General features: G+C 43.0%; 2 protein-coding genes across 6 annotated transcripts; one reads left to right on the top strand and one right to left on the bottom strand.

The window, feature by feature from the left end:
• Positions 1 to 1,566: 1,566 nt before the first annotated feature.
• MCTS1 (MCTS1 re-initiation and release factor) lies at positions 1,567 to 7,785 on the top strand. Its single transcript, XM_058847849.1, has 6 exons — positions 1,567 to 1,697; positions 2,322 to 2,474; positions 3,200 to 3,297; positions 4,275 to 4,408; positions 5,434 to 5,501; positions 7,563 to 7,785. Exons 1-6 carry the CDS (start codon positions 1,687 to 1,689, stop codon positions 7,642 to 7,644), a joined length of 546 nt encoding a protein of 181 aa, XP_058703832.1. The 5' UTR covers positions 1,567 to 1,686; the 3' UTR covers positions 7,645 to 7,785.
• Positions 7,786 to 7,938: 153 nt separating this feature from the next.
• C1GALT1C1 (C1GALT1 specific chaperone 1) lies at positions 7,939 to 12,417 on the bottom strand. Of its 5 annotated transcripts, XM_058847843.1 has the most exons (3): positions 12,331 to 12,415; positions 12,201 to 12,246; positions 7,939 to 11,751 (listed from the first exon to the last, which is right to left on the bottom strand). In XM_058847843.1, the coding sequence occupies exon 3, from the start codon at positions 11,744 to 11,746 to the stop codon at positions 10,790 to 10,792; it is 957 nt and encodes a 318-aa protein (XP_058703826.1). In that variant the 5' UTR covers positions 11,747 to 11,751; positions 12,201 to 12,246; positions 12,331 to 12,415; the 3' UTR covers positions 7,939 to 10,789. The 5 variants fall into 5 exon arrangements, with proteins under 5 accessions (XP_058703826.1, XP_058703830.1, XP_058703827.1 ...); XM_058847847.1 differs by lacking the exon at positions 12,201 to 12,246 and having other exon boundaries at positions 12,336 to 12,417; XM_058847844.1 differs by lacking the exon at positions 12,331 to 12,415 and having other exon boundaries at positions 12,201 to 12,303.
• Between the last annotated feature and the right edge of the window lie 2,818 nt (positions 12,418 to 15,235).

The following is a 15,235-nucleotide window of genomic DNA, read 5'->3' as shown; positions in this document are numbered from 1 at the left end:
CATGTTTGGATTGGCTGAGCACTTACCTGGCCCTGAAGTCTGCAGCTACCCCAGCAAAAAGTATTTGGAAGAGAAGATGGAGAAGTTAAGACCAGACTCAGGTTTAGTTCAGCCTTGAAGGGAACCAGTGGTTCAAGTGCTTTAAGGTAGTAGATGTATAGAAGTAAGACCTTTCTCTTGACAAAGGCACTTTTGAAAATCTGGGCCTAATCTTGCTGTATAGGCAGGCATGAAACCAGTGGCTCAGGTGACTTTCAGTGAGATGTACAGTTTTTCTGAAGAAGGGTGGAAGTTTACCTTGTGTTTCTATCATTTGAAGTAGAATATGATGAATTTTTCATTACAGTTTAAAAAAATGTGGTTGTTTGCATGGTGAAGTATTATTTGATGAAAGTTTTTCTGAGGATCACCAGAACGTATGGAACAGTTTGTCAGTGTGATAAACTCCCATTCTCACTTTCTAATCCTGGGCATGAGCAGTGTCACAGGTTTTCTGTTAAAATTGAATTCTTGATTATAACTCAGTATTTTTAGTGATGCTACAAAGTAAGTGAAGGTAGCATTCATGACTGAAATGATTGACTATTTATGTAATGCCATAGTTGATTCCTATCCTTTTAAAAAGTTATTAGTTCCTGATGCTGTCCTGTACTATTTGAATGATACCATGTATAAAGCTTGATTTTACTTTAGCTGATGAAACTTTTAAGTAGTAGGTTTAAATTGCTTGTTATAATATCAAAGGTGATTGAATTGTTTTGTATGGAAGAAAGAACTTGGTTACTAGCATAATGGTAACCTGGTCTTTTATGTCCTCTGCTCCCTCCCCTTTATGCCATTTCCGTGACTCTAAAAAGGAACTGGGTGATCACTTGCATGTCTATTTATATATAGCAGCCACCAGCCTAAAGAACAAACTCAGGTGTGCTCCTCAAAGAGTGAAAAAGCAGTGCGGTAAATTCTGTCTGCCTACGGTTTTCTATTCACAGCTGCTGCAGCCATCACCCAGCATAACCTAATTATAATTATAATAAACACTATGGAAGGTCCTCTCTCTAAATCCATCTCTCTGCCTGGCAGCCGAAATCTTCTCTGCAAGCCAGGCTTCTGCTCCCTCCCTACCTTGAAGATGTGGCACTGTCACCTGGGACTGATTCCCTGGCCAACTCCAGTATCTGCGGTTTGACAAGACCTCAATTTTTTCCCTCAGAATGCTGTTGACAGGATCTTGTGTCCTGCTATGAAGGTGGCGTGAGGATAGCTTCTGCTCTGCTACTTTGAAAATGGCTGGGTTTTTTTTCCAATTAAACGCATTTTGTGTTTAAATGATGTCAGTAGCTATTAGGACTTTGCTCTTCTTATTTTACCGAAAAGCGATGTATTACCTGGGAAGGTAGCGCCGTGCCCGTAAGTAGCAAGCAGCGGCTGTTGTGGAAGCCTGACAACGCCGCTGTTGCGCAAGGGGCAGTGGCGGGGCAGGAGCCGGCGGTGCTGGCACAGGCGGCGGCTCGGCGCACGCGGTGCTGCCGGCTGGCCCCGCCCGTTCCGCGGTGCTGGAGCGGCGCTTCCGGCGGCCGCCGAGGGAGGGACGGCCCGGCCGGAGCCGCGTGTGAGCAGCGCCGAGGCTGTGGGTGCCCGCCCGCCCGCCGGCCCCGGCCTGCCCGCCCGGCGCCCCCCGCCCGCAGGATGTTCAAGAAGTGAGTGTGGCCGGGCTGGGGGCGCGGGAGGCGCGGGGGAAGGGAATGGAAGGGGCCGGGCGGGCCCGGCGCCCCCTCCGCCCCGGGCTCGGCGCTGCGCTGGCGGGAGCGGCCCCGCGGCCTCCTCGGGCAGCGCCGCCCGCAGCCCTCGGCTTTGCCCTCGGCTTTGCCTTGGGCACTCGCTCGTTAAATGGAGCTGAGTCATTAACTTGTCCCAACTTCGGGTGGTAGAAAGCGCCGTTCGTATTTCTATGGTGGACGTGAAGGATTTGCAGCGGAACAGGGCTGTGGGTATTTGTGTTACCAACAAAGTACTCTTGGAGTTGAATAAAACAGCACTGTGTGCCGAGGTTTATCTGTGAGACTAAACACGTGTTCTGTGGCCGTACAAAAGTTTAGGGATGAAGACAGGCTGCTGAGGGGGGACCCCCTACCTTCCCCCAGCCCAGTGTTCGCAGGGGACAAATTTAAGCCTCATGAAGTCCTGCATTTTAAAGTTGGACAGTCAGTCTGCTCTTAGACTTTTACAGTAAATTTATAAACATTTCTGAAGACAGCTGCTGAAAAATGCATCTTTTGTGCAGCAAATTGTGCGTTTCTAAGATACTTTCACTCACTTGACAGATTTGATGAAAAGGAGAATGTATCAAACTGTATCCAGCTGAAGACTTCAGTTATTAAAGGTATAAAGAATCAACTGATAGACCAGTTTCCTGTTATTGAACCATGGCTAAACCAAATCATGCCAAAGAAAGATCCAGTCAAAATAGTAAGATGGTAAGTATCTTTTCTCTTAAACTTTGCTTTCAAGGTGCTAGGATTGCTTCCTTTGTATGTTTACTTTGTACAGTAGGTAAACCTAGCACTTTTTGATAGGCTTCCATCATCTCTTAATAGCTAGTAGTCTCTGTTTTGGCGAAACTAGAAAGTTGGCATGTGCTCTTTATGCTTTAAAGGCAGATGCTAATAGGATGCTTGAGGAACTTAAAAAAGCTGCCTAGTAGTTAATGGGCAGAGTATTCAGGGTCTCTCCGAGGATCAATCTGTTGTTGAAGGGAAGCATTCAGCTTTATGGATGTGGAAGCTTAAAGTGGTTTGGATTCCTGTTAGTAACATTTTGTACTATTTTTAATATACTTCCATATATTATCTTGGTTATTTTCCCTTTTCTAAATAGAGGGTAGTACATTTTTGCTGAGTTCCTTTCCTTATTCACTCTTGGTACTGCATTCAGAAAGCAACACCAAAGAAATGCAGTTTAGTGTATTTTGTCAGTAGGCTTCTTTTTTCTCAAAGGGGGAAGAAGTGAACAAAAGACAACCGCTGAAGAACAAGTCATACGAAAAAATAATATTTTTAGTTTTAAATTTTGTTGCTAATTGACTGTTTTTATTCTCAGGTGCTAAGATAAACCAGACTCCATAAAGTAAAATACTGTATTTAAGCTATAGAAGGATTAAGTAGCTCTCTGAATTTTTTTTTTTTTTTTTTAAATCTTGCAGTCATGAACATATAGAAATCCTCACTGTGAATGGGGAATTGCTGTTCTTCAGGCAAAGAGAAGGCATTTTTTACCCGACGCTAAGGTTGCTTCATAAATGTAAGTTTCCTGAGGGTGGTCATGTGTGATTCCACAGGACATCTGTAGAAGCAAATTAAAAAGAGCTTCCATGCACATACATAGTCTAGAATAGATCTTAAAGATACAGTATACTTTCTTAACTGAAATTTATTAATTTTCTATTTCACAAGTCTATATGAATTGCTTCCATGCTGTATGTTAAGCAATCTGAACTTTGATAAGTAAGAACTAAATTGTGAAAAGCTCTGTAAAAAAATCTTGAGAGGCTCCCCTAGAACAGAGATATAAATTTGATATTGTTGGTCCCTATCTTTTTTCTTTCAAGTCTCGTTGTTATGCAAATACTTTTAAGGTCTTACTAGAAAAATATTCTGCCTTCACGAGTCTAATGATGGAATGTGTATCTGTCTCCTGTGGGAACTTACGCTGCATGCTTTTTACTTTTCACAATTTACTCTTGCAGTTTTTTTCTTGCTGTTCTGCTTCATTTTGTTACTCTGTTTTTGATCCCAAAAAATGTTATTCAGTCAGATCTCAGTGTTGTAAATACTTCAAGAGGCTGCCTGCACTTGAAGGATGGATTGGAGAACTGACAACTTTCATGAATTTTGTCCATGTTTGTCTTTTTCGTTCTGTTAACATTGAAGTGTTTTTCATGTTGGAGTAATTTGTAAGGATACATGGAGTTTGCAGGATTTAACACCTTTTGGTTTTAAGATCTCTTAGGATGGGCACGTGGGTGGTTGTTTTCTCTAGGGGAAAATTGTTGCTTAGTCTATGGGTCTGTGAGTGTGCAGGAGCCAGAGCCTGAAGTGTTGGATTACCTTAGGTTCTCATATAAAAGTTGTGGTCGGGGAGGACAGTTTGTTTCTCAAACTTCTTGCCCTTGCAGGACACTCTATATCTAATTGCCCCATTTAAACTGATTTGATAAGAAATTATTCATGTTGTCATGGTGCTGTATTAATTGCAATGCTGTATCTTTCCCCTCCTAGACCCATTTATTCTCCCGCATCAGCAGGTTGATAAAGGTGCCATTAAATTTGTCCTGAGTGGAGCTAATATAATGTGCCCTGGCCTGACGTCTCCTGGAGCAAAGCTTTACCCTGCTGCTGTTGACACTGTTGTTGTATCCTTCTTAACTATGAATTATCACTCATGATGAGATGAATTAAATTTCTATCCTTGTGTTCTCAGTTGATCATTATATCTATTACTTTGGATTTTAATTGGATTTAATGAAATAACTAGTAATCAGAAAGGAGCTGCAGAGGTTTGGATATTGCTTGGCAAGGTTAAAATTGTTCATATTTTTCCACTTACTGTATGTTCCAAACCACATAACTATTCCTGCTGTACTGTTGGGTGGGTTGCTGTTCCATTAATCTCATTGGTAATTGAAGCTCCTTTGTGATTTTATACAGAATGGTGAAAGTAGATGAGGTGCAGTGTAATTTGTCCCCTGCCTCCTTAGTCAATCCTGTATTCCCTTCAGAAGAATTCTCTCCTGTTCCTAGGGAATTAGGAAAGAATGTTTAGGATCAGCTTTACTGCAGTCAGGACTTGCTCTTTGATGAAGTTAGCACATGTAAAATGAGGAAAGTGTGCTAATTCACCCATTATATTACTGAGAAAAGAACCATGAACGAATACAGCATTTATAACACCAAGCTGTGCTGCTTTTATTGTTAGTTAGGTGCTATAGGAAAAGATCATCAGTTAATATCACATGTTGCTAAGCTCTGAAAAGGACACGTGATTTCAGTACTTGTGGTTTTTAAATTGGTGTCTCAGTTCTTCTGGGCCTTGGAATCTAAAATGGCCCCACAAACATGTGCTGTTTTGTTCCAGAAAGGCAGAGACTGTCATCTCTGTGTTAGGCACAAAGGAAGAAATGTAGCACTGGGAGATTTTTTTTCTGTAATTGCTGTTCTAAGTTCATAAATACATGCTTTGTTCGACACACTGATTCAGTTGTTAAATTCAGTGCATTGTTTTGCTTATCTGTAAGAGCCAGAGCTCTAGAATTACTAAAAGGTTAAAAGTTCAACACTGACTTTTGAAAATGTTTTTGAAAGTAATTTCTTCATATTGCTTTTACTTTTCTGAAATAGTTTAAAAAAGAAATCTGTTTTCCTTAGTAGTAATTTGTAGGCAATAATGGCAGAGGGGAAACAACATGCATTATGTGTGGGAGTAATGAAGATGTCAGCTGAGGACATGTAAGTGTTTTAAAAGCTGAAATATAACCTGTCCCATGTTATTCTTCTTATGTTAGTTTGGAGTATAAGCACCACTGTCAAGGTTACTGCATTGCTGTTGCAGCATATGTTGTTCAAGAACAGAGTTTGTAAGATTTCATTTTGTTGACTGGTATTCAGGGAAAGAAAAGGAGGCAGGGAATGTCTTCTGTCCTTATTGGGAATCAAAGTAGTTCTTTTCACGTGAATATGGATTTTAAGACAAAAAATATTAGTACTACTACTGAATGTTAGTATTCCTAGTGCTGTGATCATATCTCAAAGATCTTATTTAACAAAAACATACTTGATAAAAGTACTTACTACCTCAGACTAGACAAGAGATGTGATTTGGATTTGAGAAAATACAAAGTTGAAGAGATTTTTGTCTGCAGGGACAGCAGAGACTCAAGTCCTGCTTGGAGCTTGGTTGCCTGTCTAGGCTATTTTTTCTCTGTGGCCTGCTCTTTTTCCTTAGGGTGTACCCACATGCAACATTCCTGCTTGAAATGCTGACTAATTTTGCTGATCCTCTTGTGAAATTTAGAGGTCTGCTCAGGGGATCAACTGAAAACTATTTGAGAAGAAAAAGAGATATAGAAAATGGAAATGGATGTTAGTTGTTTTTGGCTTTCAGATAGTGCTGAATTATAAGTAGCTAAATCACTTAGTCATTTGAAGTTCTATTAACGCCTTGCATGATGTGAGGTGTACCCAGCAGGTTTGGGCTGTGTTGGTTTCCAGACCTTTCTGTCACCTGTTGCAGTGAGGAAGCTTTTTTGGTGAAAACAAGTCACTCTTTTTTGTGTTGTTAATTCTCAGCAGAAGTCTGTGTTAAGCTGTAATAGTAGCACGAGGCAGAGAGATGGGAATGTTTTAGAGGACAGGGATAGAGTGGGATTGCAGAAACCTGGATTTGGAACTGCTGTAGCTGTTGAGGAATTTTATTTTTCAGGATTCTTTGTGGTGCTTCAAAGACAGACTCCAAGAGTAAGTGGAAAGAAAAGCTACTTATGTCCCAGCCCTAAAAGTGCAGTGGTACAGGTCCTTTGTATTCCTTTTAGCTGAATATTGTGTTCCTGTGAGAAACAACATGAACTGGAGAGGAAAATGAAATGCTACTCCTCTCTGCAGCCTGTTAGCTGCATTTTTGTGTGACATTGTTCCACAATTTTCTGGTTTAGGCAGTGGGATTTCAATCTCTTGGTGTGATTACTACATATAATGTGTTAATATTGTGTTAGCAGCATTTTCCTTCCTGCTTACTTTTGGACAGGTTGTGAAGTAATAGAACACTTGGTGTAAATAGAGTAAATTATATTCTCCAGGAGAATGCTCCTTGCTGTCACTCCCAGAAAGAGATTTGTCATGTTTATTGTGGCAAAATTAGATATTTTGTGTTTTTGTTTTTTTTTTAAACTGGAAAAATAAACACATTCAATGCAGACATGAACCAGTAACTCTTAAAAGATGACATGACTCAAAAGATAGTCAATACTGCGGAGGATAGCATGTCTGTAACAAGCTGCAAGTCCTTGGCACATAAATTTAGCATTTTAAATTCTTTATTAAGTGGGTAGATGACCTGAAACTAGAAATGAGGCAGCTCACCTGCATTTGATTGTGTCCATGGCACACCTGGAACCAGAACTTGTTAGTTCCACATTCCAGTCATCTTGTACCACATCCTTTGTGGGGAGGGGAAGGCTCACAATTGCTGTGCTACTTTGATGGAGAAATGGTAAATTAAGAAAAGTAGCAGAAGTGTTGTCTGAAGAACTGTGTCCCACAAAGTAGTAAAAATACTGTGGAAAGCTGTTGAAAAAATGTGGAAGACAAATACGGTCCTCTTATCAGTCAGCAGTGTGGGCACATGTAATAAATACTGTGTCTTGTCCACCTGCTGTGGAAGATAATGACCTAGTGATTGATAGCTTTCCCCTTCCAGGTGACAAATGTTGCAGTTTCTGCTTGAAATAATATATTTTGTAGTGCTGTCCTATTTAACCTAGCTAATACTTCTGTACGTTTTTCCTTCTACAGTGAGAAAGTCAACAAAGGGATTGGTATTGAAAATATCCACTATTTAAATGATGGCCTTTGGCACATGAAGACATACAAGTGAAACAACAGGAACTGTTACTCCAAAGGAATGCACTTAGATTAAATGTGGACTGCTTTGTAATTCCTTGTTTTTAATGTGACTGAATGTACAAATTATTTTGTTCTGTGGCTATGCTAAATAAATCAATTGAATGCAAAAGTACTGTTAGGCTACAATAGTTTTCTAGATTTCTTTTTATTACAGTTATTTTGTTCTGTCTTAAACCTGAGTCTTCAGTGACTGAAGATATTTGATGAGATTCTGCATGGACTGTGAGTAGACTATTTCAAATGGAAAGGAGGAAAAACCCAAGAAATGTTTACATTTTTTGTGCTCTTCTAAAAGACTAATATAAAGTGTGTGTGAAATATAAATATGGTTTATAAAACCTCAGAAGCATTTCAGATTTTTTCTTCTGATTGACATTCTGTTAGTCTACCTAGTTTCTTGAATGTGGAGAAATCAGGTTTTTTGACATTTTTTAACTTATTAAGAGCATTAATTTCATTTTACTTAAGGATTTTCTCTTTTTAATATGCATTTATCTGTATAGGATTTATGAACTCAGACTGATATGTGGATTAGAAATTCTTTTATGGTGGCTCATACCTGAAGACTCTATGTATGTTCAGATTTCTACCTGCCAACACTTTGATACTGCTCTCCTTCTAGTGGAGTTTGTAGTCATGGTGGCCACACTGAGTGAAGTGTGTGCCACCCTGGTGCCTGACGCTCTCTACTCCCTGTGTGCTGCCTTATTTTAGGAGCAGAAACAAAATCACTGTTAAATAAAGGCATGACAGCAAAACATGTTTTTCAGTGTAGCCAGGAGAAACTTTTTTCAGGTGGAACTCAGCTTGTGCACACTGCCACATGTCCCCCGCTACAGAATGGGTTCAGGAGCACTGTGTGTCTGTCTGGATAACCCAATCTTTTGTTCAGCATACCCAAAGCTATGCCTATGGAAAAATGAAATACTGTAATAAATTAAGGAAACTTTTAAGGTCTACCACTCATAACTGTCTCTGGAAGCGTTTGTTGATATTTCAAGTCTTTATTCTAACACATTTTAAAACAGCAGAATGTGATTTCATGTGCCAGTGCCTTGCCTTGGTGCTGTTCTGCAGGCTTGGTTTCCCCACCCTGGGACCTTTACAGATGATAGTAGCCAAGGTGTTCTCTACCTGATTCCAAGGCGAGGTTGAGACATGGCAGAAGGAATATATTGCCTAATATATGCTGCTTTTAAAATTCTGTAAAATTATTTACAAGACTGTACTTCTGAAAATGACAGGATAAATCTGGAACTATTGATGTGGGAAGACAAAATTTAAGCAGTATTGCAGAAAAAGTTCTGATCAAACCTCAGACCTTGAGAATGCTGGTGAACATTTCTGTGCATCTTAAAGATTTAATTGTAAATGTACTGATTTCTGGTTAGTGCTATGGGAAATCAGTTTATGCTTCAGTGTTGTTTGGTTGGTGGTTTGTTTTTTTTTTTTTTTTTTGGTGTAAAATGAGGCAATCTTGCCTTCTGTTGTTTGCTTTTTACCCTTCCATCTTATCTCTTCCTGTTGTCCTACAGCACCTCAAATCTGTGACAAATGAGATTTTCCTCTTGTTGGAATTGTTCACGCTCATTCTCCTGACTGCTGTTGTTGCAGGGGGGTCAGAACTGTTTTTAATAATCACACTAAAATGAAATTTTTGGTTTCTTTATCTGGTTTTGTCAGAGTTTTTAAAGCTGTATTATTCTGTAAGAAGATACAAGTCAATCAGGCTTAATTTATATACCAGTTTAGCAAAATACCAAACGTACAAGTTTTACCCAGGTTTTGGTAGCAATTGTGTATGTTTGTGTTGCTGTCAGCTGAGCTCTGACTGACAGAGAGGATGAGAAGGTGCATCTTGTCTCACCTTTCAAAAAGCAGCTGAGATGTGGGATCTTGTATGGGGGTCTGAGCAGTTGTCTTACCTTTCTTGTCAAAAACCTAATGCTTAAAACAAAAAAAAGCCAAGGTGTGGATAGTCTCATCAGCTCTGAAGCAGCTGTTTCACTTCCTCACCTGACCACTTGCAGCTCAGGGTAGGGTGTTACAACTGGTTGGTTAAAGGTGAGATGACAGTCTGCTCCCCTGTTCTGTGAATATTGTAGTACCAACAAAGCCTGTGATAGTCCTGGATGTAACAGATGTATGGGGTACCTTCCTCAAGTCTTGAAACACCCATGTCAGGTCACTGAATTCTAAATGGACCAAGTACTGACGTGCTGTTTGTCTGCACATGCTGTGACTGGACAGGAGTGTGTCCCAGGAACTTGTGTAAAACTGAGTGCACTATATTGTAAAGAAAAAAAAGGCAACAAAAAACTCCAAACACCAAATTGTACTGACAATTAACCAACTTCTTCCTTGTAAGCACTATTACCACCCACTAACAGGAGTAAAAATAATACTGAACATTTATTCTAACGTGCTTATAAATGGAGTGAAATTTTACATGAGCAATTAATCTTGTGCTAACAGACTCCCTGACCATGTTAATACCTAGTCAAATACAGTTTATCTTTTTCTTTTGTCTGCTTAGAAACACTAGTCCAAAGGGCACTTGATACTACTCTGCTGCAAGATTTCTTGTTACCTTGCTTCCTGTTAGAAGTTTGTACATGAGGTGGCAGGTTGCTGTATAAGCTCAAGCTATTGCATAGTTCAGTGTAAAAGAAATAGCTTAAAGTTACAGTCTTTGAGACGGAATCTGTAGTCAGTTTTATTGGTACATCTTAGAAAGATATAAAGACATTCTAGAAATGCCTGGAAGAGCTGAAATAACCAAAGTCTTGCAAAAATATATTTGTAAGAGTAGATTAAAGTTCATTTGAGTTTTCATTAATAAATACTTACATATACAAACCCCCCATAAACTTAATCTCCTTTTATAATAAACATTAACAACTTCTTTTTATCATTTCATTCCAGCCCTGTCAAAAGCCAGAAACATTTCTCTATAAAAGATTTAGGAAAAAAATCTCCTTCCACTTTTAAAATTAAGAGCTTTACCAACCCTCAATGTGCAAAAAAACCTGTACACCAGTACCAGAATGTGTCAGTACAACTGTGTGTTGTGAGAAGAGCCAACTCCACGGTTCCAGGCCTTCCCTGAGGACACATCAGTCATTGTCTGAGCCCGGTGGGGGCAGGAAGACCAGGGCATCATTGTATGAGTGGCCATAGGGCCTGAGCCTGTACACGCCGTACATCATCACGTGCATGTGATTGGGGGCCAGCCCGCTGAAGGTGATGGCCATGTCGGAGCAGCAGCCGTCCACCACCTGCTGTGGGTGAGTGGACATGGCCTCTTTAATCAGAGCCCCGACAGATTTAGTGTTAAAGACATCTTTCCCTTCTGAATCTTCAGCGTTTTCGGCAAACACACCGGTGTACTTCAGGCAGATTGCCAGCTGCTTGTCCTCTGCGAGTTTCCAAATCATACCTCCTTGCTCTGGACACTTGTCAGGGTCTCCAAGAACACGGGCAAGTCGTCTTAGTGACTCAAGGCTTAAGACGATTCCTCCCTCACCATCTACATACTCAAGGTCACCAGATTTCACGGTGTGGCCTATGTAAAAAGGCTGTGAGGGGTCTTTTTTCAGTAAGAAATACTTGAGATTTTCAATTATAGCAAATGTTGTTGGATATGCGAGGAAGAACCAGCTGAATTCATCCTTATAGCGTTCATATGTTATCTTGTAAGCTTTCCGCATCATTACCCACATATCATTTGTGTTGACGGCTACAGAATCGAACACTTTGACATTTTCTGAGCTGTAGAATTCTGCCTTGTCACAGTGCTTGCTCCAGGTCTCCCTTGCTGCAGCCCAGTGCCCCAGATCTTTTGGTTTGACAAGGATGATACAATAAACACGGATGCTTTTACTAAGCTCCACACGTTCACCTTCTGAAAGGTTTAAGACATCTTCCTTGTTGGGAGCCTGGATGTGATGATGCTCGTGGTGATGTGCTTTGGTCCCGTGGCCCACCTTAATGTGTCCGAGAAGTGTAACCAACATGCAGAAGACTCCTCCAAGCACCACACCCTTGATGAAGGAGCTGCTTTCAGAAATCATTTTTCCTAGAAAAGAGGTGCACTGTAAGAACTTAAAAGTAGTAAGTGCATTAGCGCAGGTTCCATATGATTCTAATGCAGTCCTTAATTTCTAAACCGAGCTGCAGTTCCCTTATCTCCCGCATCAGGACAAAGCTGGTGAAAGCGGTGGCGATATCCAGGCTCCCTGTCGCGGCTCTCGGTAACGGTACGACACGAGCCCCGTCCCCCGGCCCCTCTGCCTCCTCGCCCGCAGCACCGAGAGGCCGCGGGACAGGTTCGGGCGCTGACGCGTCCACACCGCGGCCCGCGCGCGGCGGCGTTTCCCGGGGAGCCGTCCCGGAGTCCGGCCCCCGCCTGCCCCGCTCCACGGCGCTCGGTGCCGGAGCTGCCGCCGCTCCCGAGCTCTCCGGCCGCGGCCCCGGCGGTACCGCCGCTCCCGCCGCCGCTCCTGAGCTCCCCGGCCGCGGCGGTACCGGCGCTCCCGCCGCCGCTCCCGAGCTCCCCGGCCGCGGCCCCGGCAGTACCGGCGCTCCCGAGCTCCCCGGCCGCGGCCCCGGCGGTACCGGCGCTCCCGAGCTCCCCGGCCGCGGCCCCGGCCCCGGCGGTACCGGCGCTCCCGCCGCCGCTCCCGAGCTCCCCGGCCGCGGCCCCGCCGCTCCCGCCGCTCAGCGGAGCCGCGCGCACCGCCCCTTCCTGCGCCGCCGGAAGCGCCGCGCGGCCGCCCCGGGCTCGGGGCGCTCGGTGGGGCGGGGGCGCCGCCTGGCGGTGCGCGCGCGGCCCTGCCTCCCTCACGGCCCCCCCGCCCCACGCGCTCCCCTCAGGGGTCCCCGCTGCCCCCGCGCCGCTCCCGAGCCGCTCGCAGGACACCCGCGGGCCCCGCTGTGCCAGCGCAGTTGTTAAAGAACCTGCCCAGTCTGACCGCTCACGAGACCCTTGGCAGTCACGCTCCCAGCGCCAGACAGTCGCTGCTGGGACAGAAGGCTCTTCACGGCGGCTTCAGTGAAACGACAGGTCCCCCGCTTGGCTCCCCACACACCCCACTCACACAGACCAGGTTTCCTCGCCGGTTCGACCCCAGGTTTCCCACAGCTGAGTCTCAGATGTCTCGTCCCGCAAAGGGATTTATTCCCAGTACAACAACGCATAAACAGCTCGAGCCTCCAAGGAGGATTCAAATTAAGCAACCCTTGAGCTTTTATCCCCATAAATCTCACTCTCTCTCCTCAGTCCTGTGCTCCTACCCCCGTCTCTCTGTCCATTCACCTCACTGGCACTCGTCCTCGTCTCCTCTGTTATCCAAATATCGGCAGTTCCCGGCTCCTGCTATGTCTCGCTTTCCATTCACCTGGCTGGCATCACCCATCTTTATTATCCCTTTGTTATCCCAAAGATTGGTAGTTCAGAACTCGCCTCGGGTTCCCACCCAGAGCTCAGTCTGCATCTCAACCCATATCTTACAAGAAAAGTTCAACTTTTCAGAACAAACTCTGCTTTTAAATGAGAATGTATATGAATAGGGATAGAATAGTAAAGGAAAGGCAGAACTGGCCTTAAACTATATCCAGGATCAAATAAAATATATCAAAGTGTATCTAGGATCAAATATATATCAAGTATATCAGTATCTCAGGTATATCCAGGGTTAAATCCTGAAGATCCTGTCATAAATTTCCTAACCAGTACAATAAACTGTGCTTAAAGCATGGTACATTTCACTTGTTCTTCTGCCTCCCCAGCAGAGAGCACAACACACACGAAGTTAGCTAATATTTAGGATAAACCAAAAACCTTATTTTCAAAGAATATAACTTTTTCTTTACTTCAGTGATATTTTTTCTGATCTACAGATTGTCAGAATGCCTTTCTACACATAAACTCTCAAGAACTTAGAGCTGGCACCTGATTTTAACATGCATCACAGAACAACAGCTTGCTCCCTTTTTCCACCTGTCTCTTGGAAAAAAAAAAAAAAAAAAAGAGGTTTTACATGTTTTGTGTCTTTGTTAGCTTATCAAACCATACCCTTTGGCCAACACAGTGATTAGGGTAAAGTCTTATATAGATTTTTCTTATGTTGTAAGCTATATCCTGGTTAGATGAATTTAGCAGGTTTTTTATTAGTCAATTTACAGCCGAGGTGTTCTGGATTTTATGATATGTGTGTGGGTGCCTCAGATGCCTCAGTTATTTGGTAAGGTTTTTTTTAGGCTCCTGGCTGTACTGTAGAATCCAAGGCTTAACAATGTTATATTTGGCAAAAAGGACCGTAAGACGATTGATTGCTTAGCTGTTCTGAGCCTGGGGAACAATTGGTTGAGGTTCAGGTAAAAATGTTACAAATGTTACATGTCCAAAATGGCTCCATTCAGTGGAACTAAATGCCGATTACATACGGTGACAGGAGAGCACTGTCAGCTTGTAGGGGTACTTCCGTTGCTGCACTAGGTGAGTGTCACTCATCCTGTATTTTCCCACCTGAATGCTTTAAAGGAATAAATATGTGGTCAATCAGGTTTTTATCACATACCAGAGACTGGAGATGAGTTCAAAGCTTTTTTTTTAGTATCTCCTGTTTACAGAATCATTTGTGGCTTTCAAGGCTTCAGCAATTGCTCGATTGTTACGGCATGTGCTGCAATGAGATCCCGGAGAGCAACCTGCATCTCTAAGCCCGGAGCACACTGTAGAAAATGCTGATGATTTAAGGTGAAGGGATGGGTTCTCATCTGGTAATCTGACAACTGGCTTATTAAAGAACACACCCTTGAATGAATTCAGGGACAGGAATAAAGGATTGGGCACAGGGGTTAAATAAGGGGTAAAAGGGGCAGATCTGAGGGTTGAGGTGCAATAAGGACAAGGAAAAGTGGTGCAGGGGGGTGGATAAAGACTGGGAGAACCAAGGGGATAACAGGGGTGGAGTAATGTGGCAAAACAGAGCCAATGGGGGTTAAGGGAAGGAAGAACATTCTAGGAAGGGTACATGAATGGTAAACGGGGGCTGAACGAGGGTGACATCAATTCTCACACACTATCAGAACACCAGGACCCAAAGGGCACCAGCATGTGGCTGCAAAAGGCCCATGGGAGGGAGGCCTTTTCTTGCTCTTGTTCTAGAGGGGCGTCTCTCCCCTTTTGCCTGTGCCCCTGCAGGGCTGACATATGACCTGGGTGGCAGTGACCTGGGCCTCCACACTTGATCATGTACTTTAGAGAGGTTTGAATGAATTGCAACTCATTGCTTCAGGAGATGCTTCAACAAATTTTTTTCCTGCTTAACTTCAGTGAGATCCTTTTCAGGTCTCTGATAGAATGACTAATGTAGCTACAGATCTTGACTGTTGCTTTAATGTCTTTTCAACATTGCTCTTATCCTGCAGTAGATTAGTGAAGAGAAAGTCTAAGTAGCATGGAAAGCATGCTATAAACCCAGAGAGACTCTCTGGCTTCTGAAATTGTTGATTGGTGTTAAAAAGACTAAAATGGCATCGTAGTGCATAAGGTCTCA

The sequence above is a fragment of the Poecile atricapillus genome, chromosome 12, assembly GCF_030490865.1.
Source record: "Poecile atricapillus isolate bPoeAtr1 chromosome 12, bPoeAtr1.hap1, whole genome shotgun sequence".
NCBI lineage: Eukaryota > Metazoa > Chordata > Aves > Passeriformes > Paridae > Poecile > Poecile atricapillus.
Note: the sequence above shows the minus strand (reverse complement) of the source record. Positions and strands in the feature narration are given on the sequence as shown.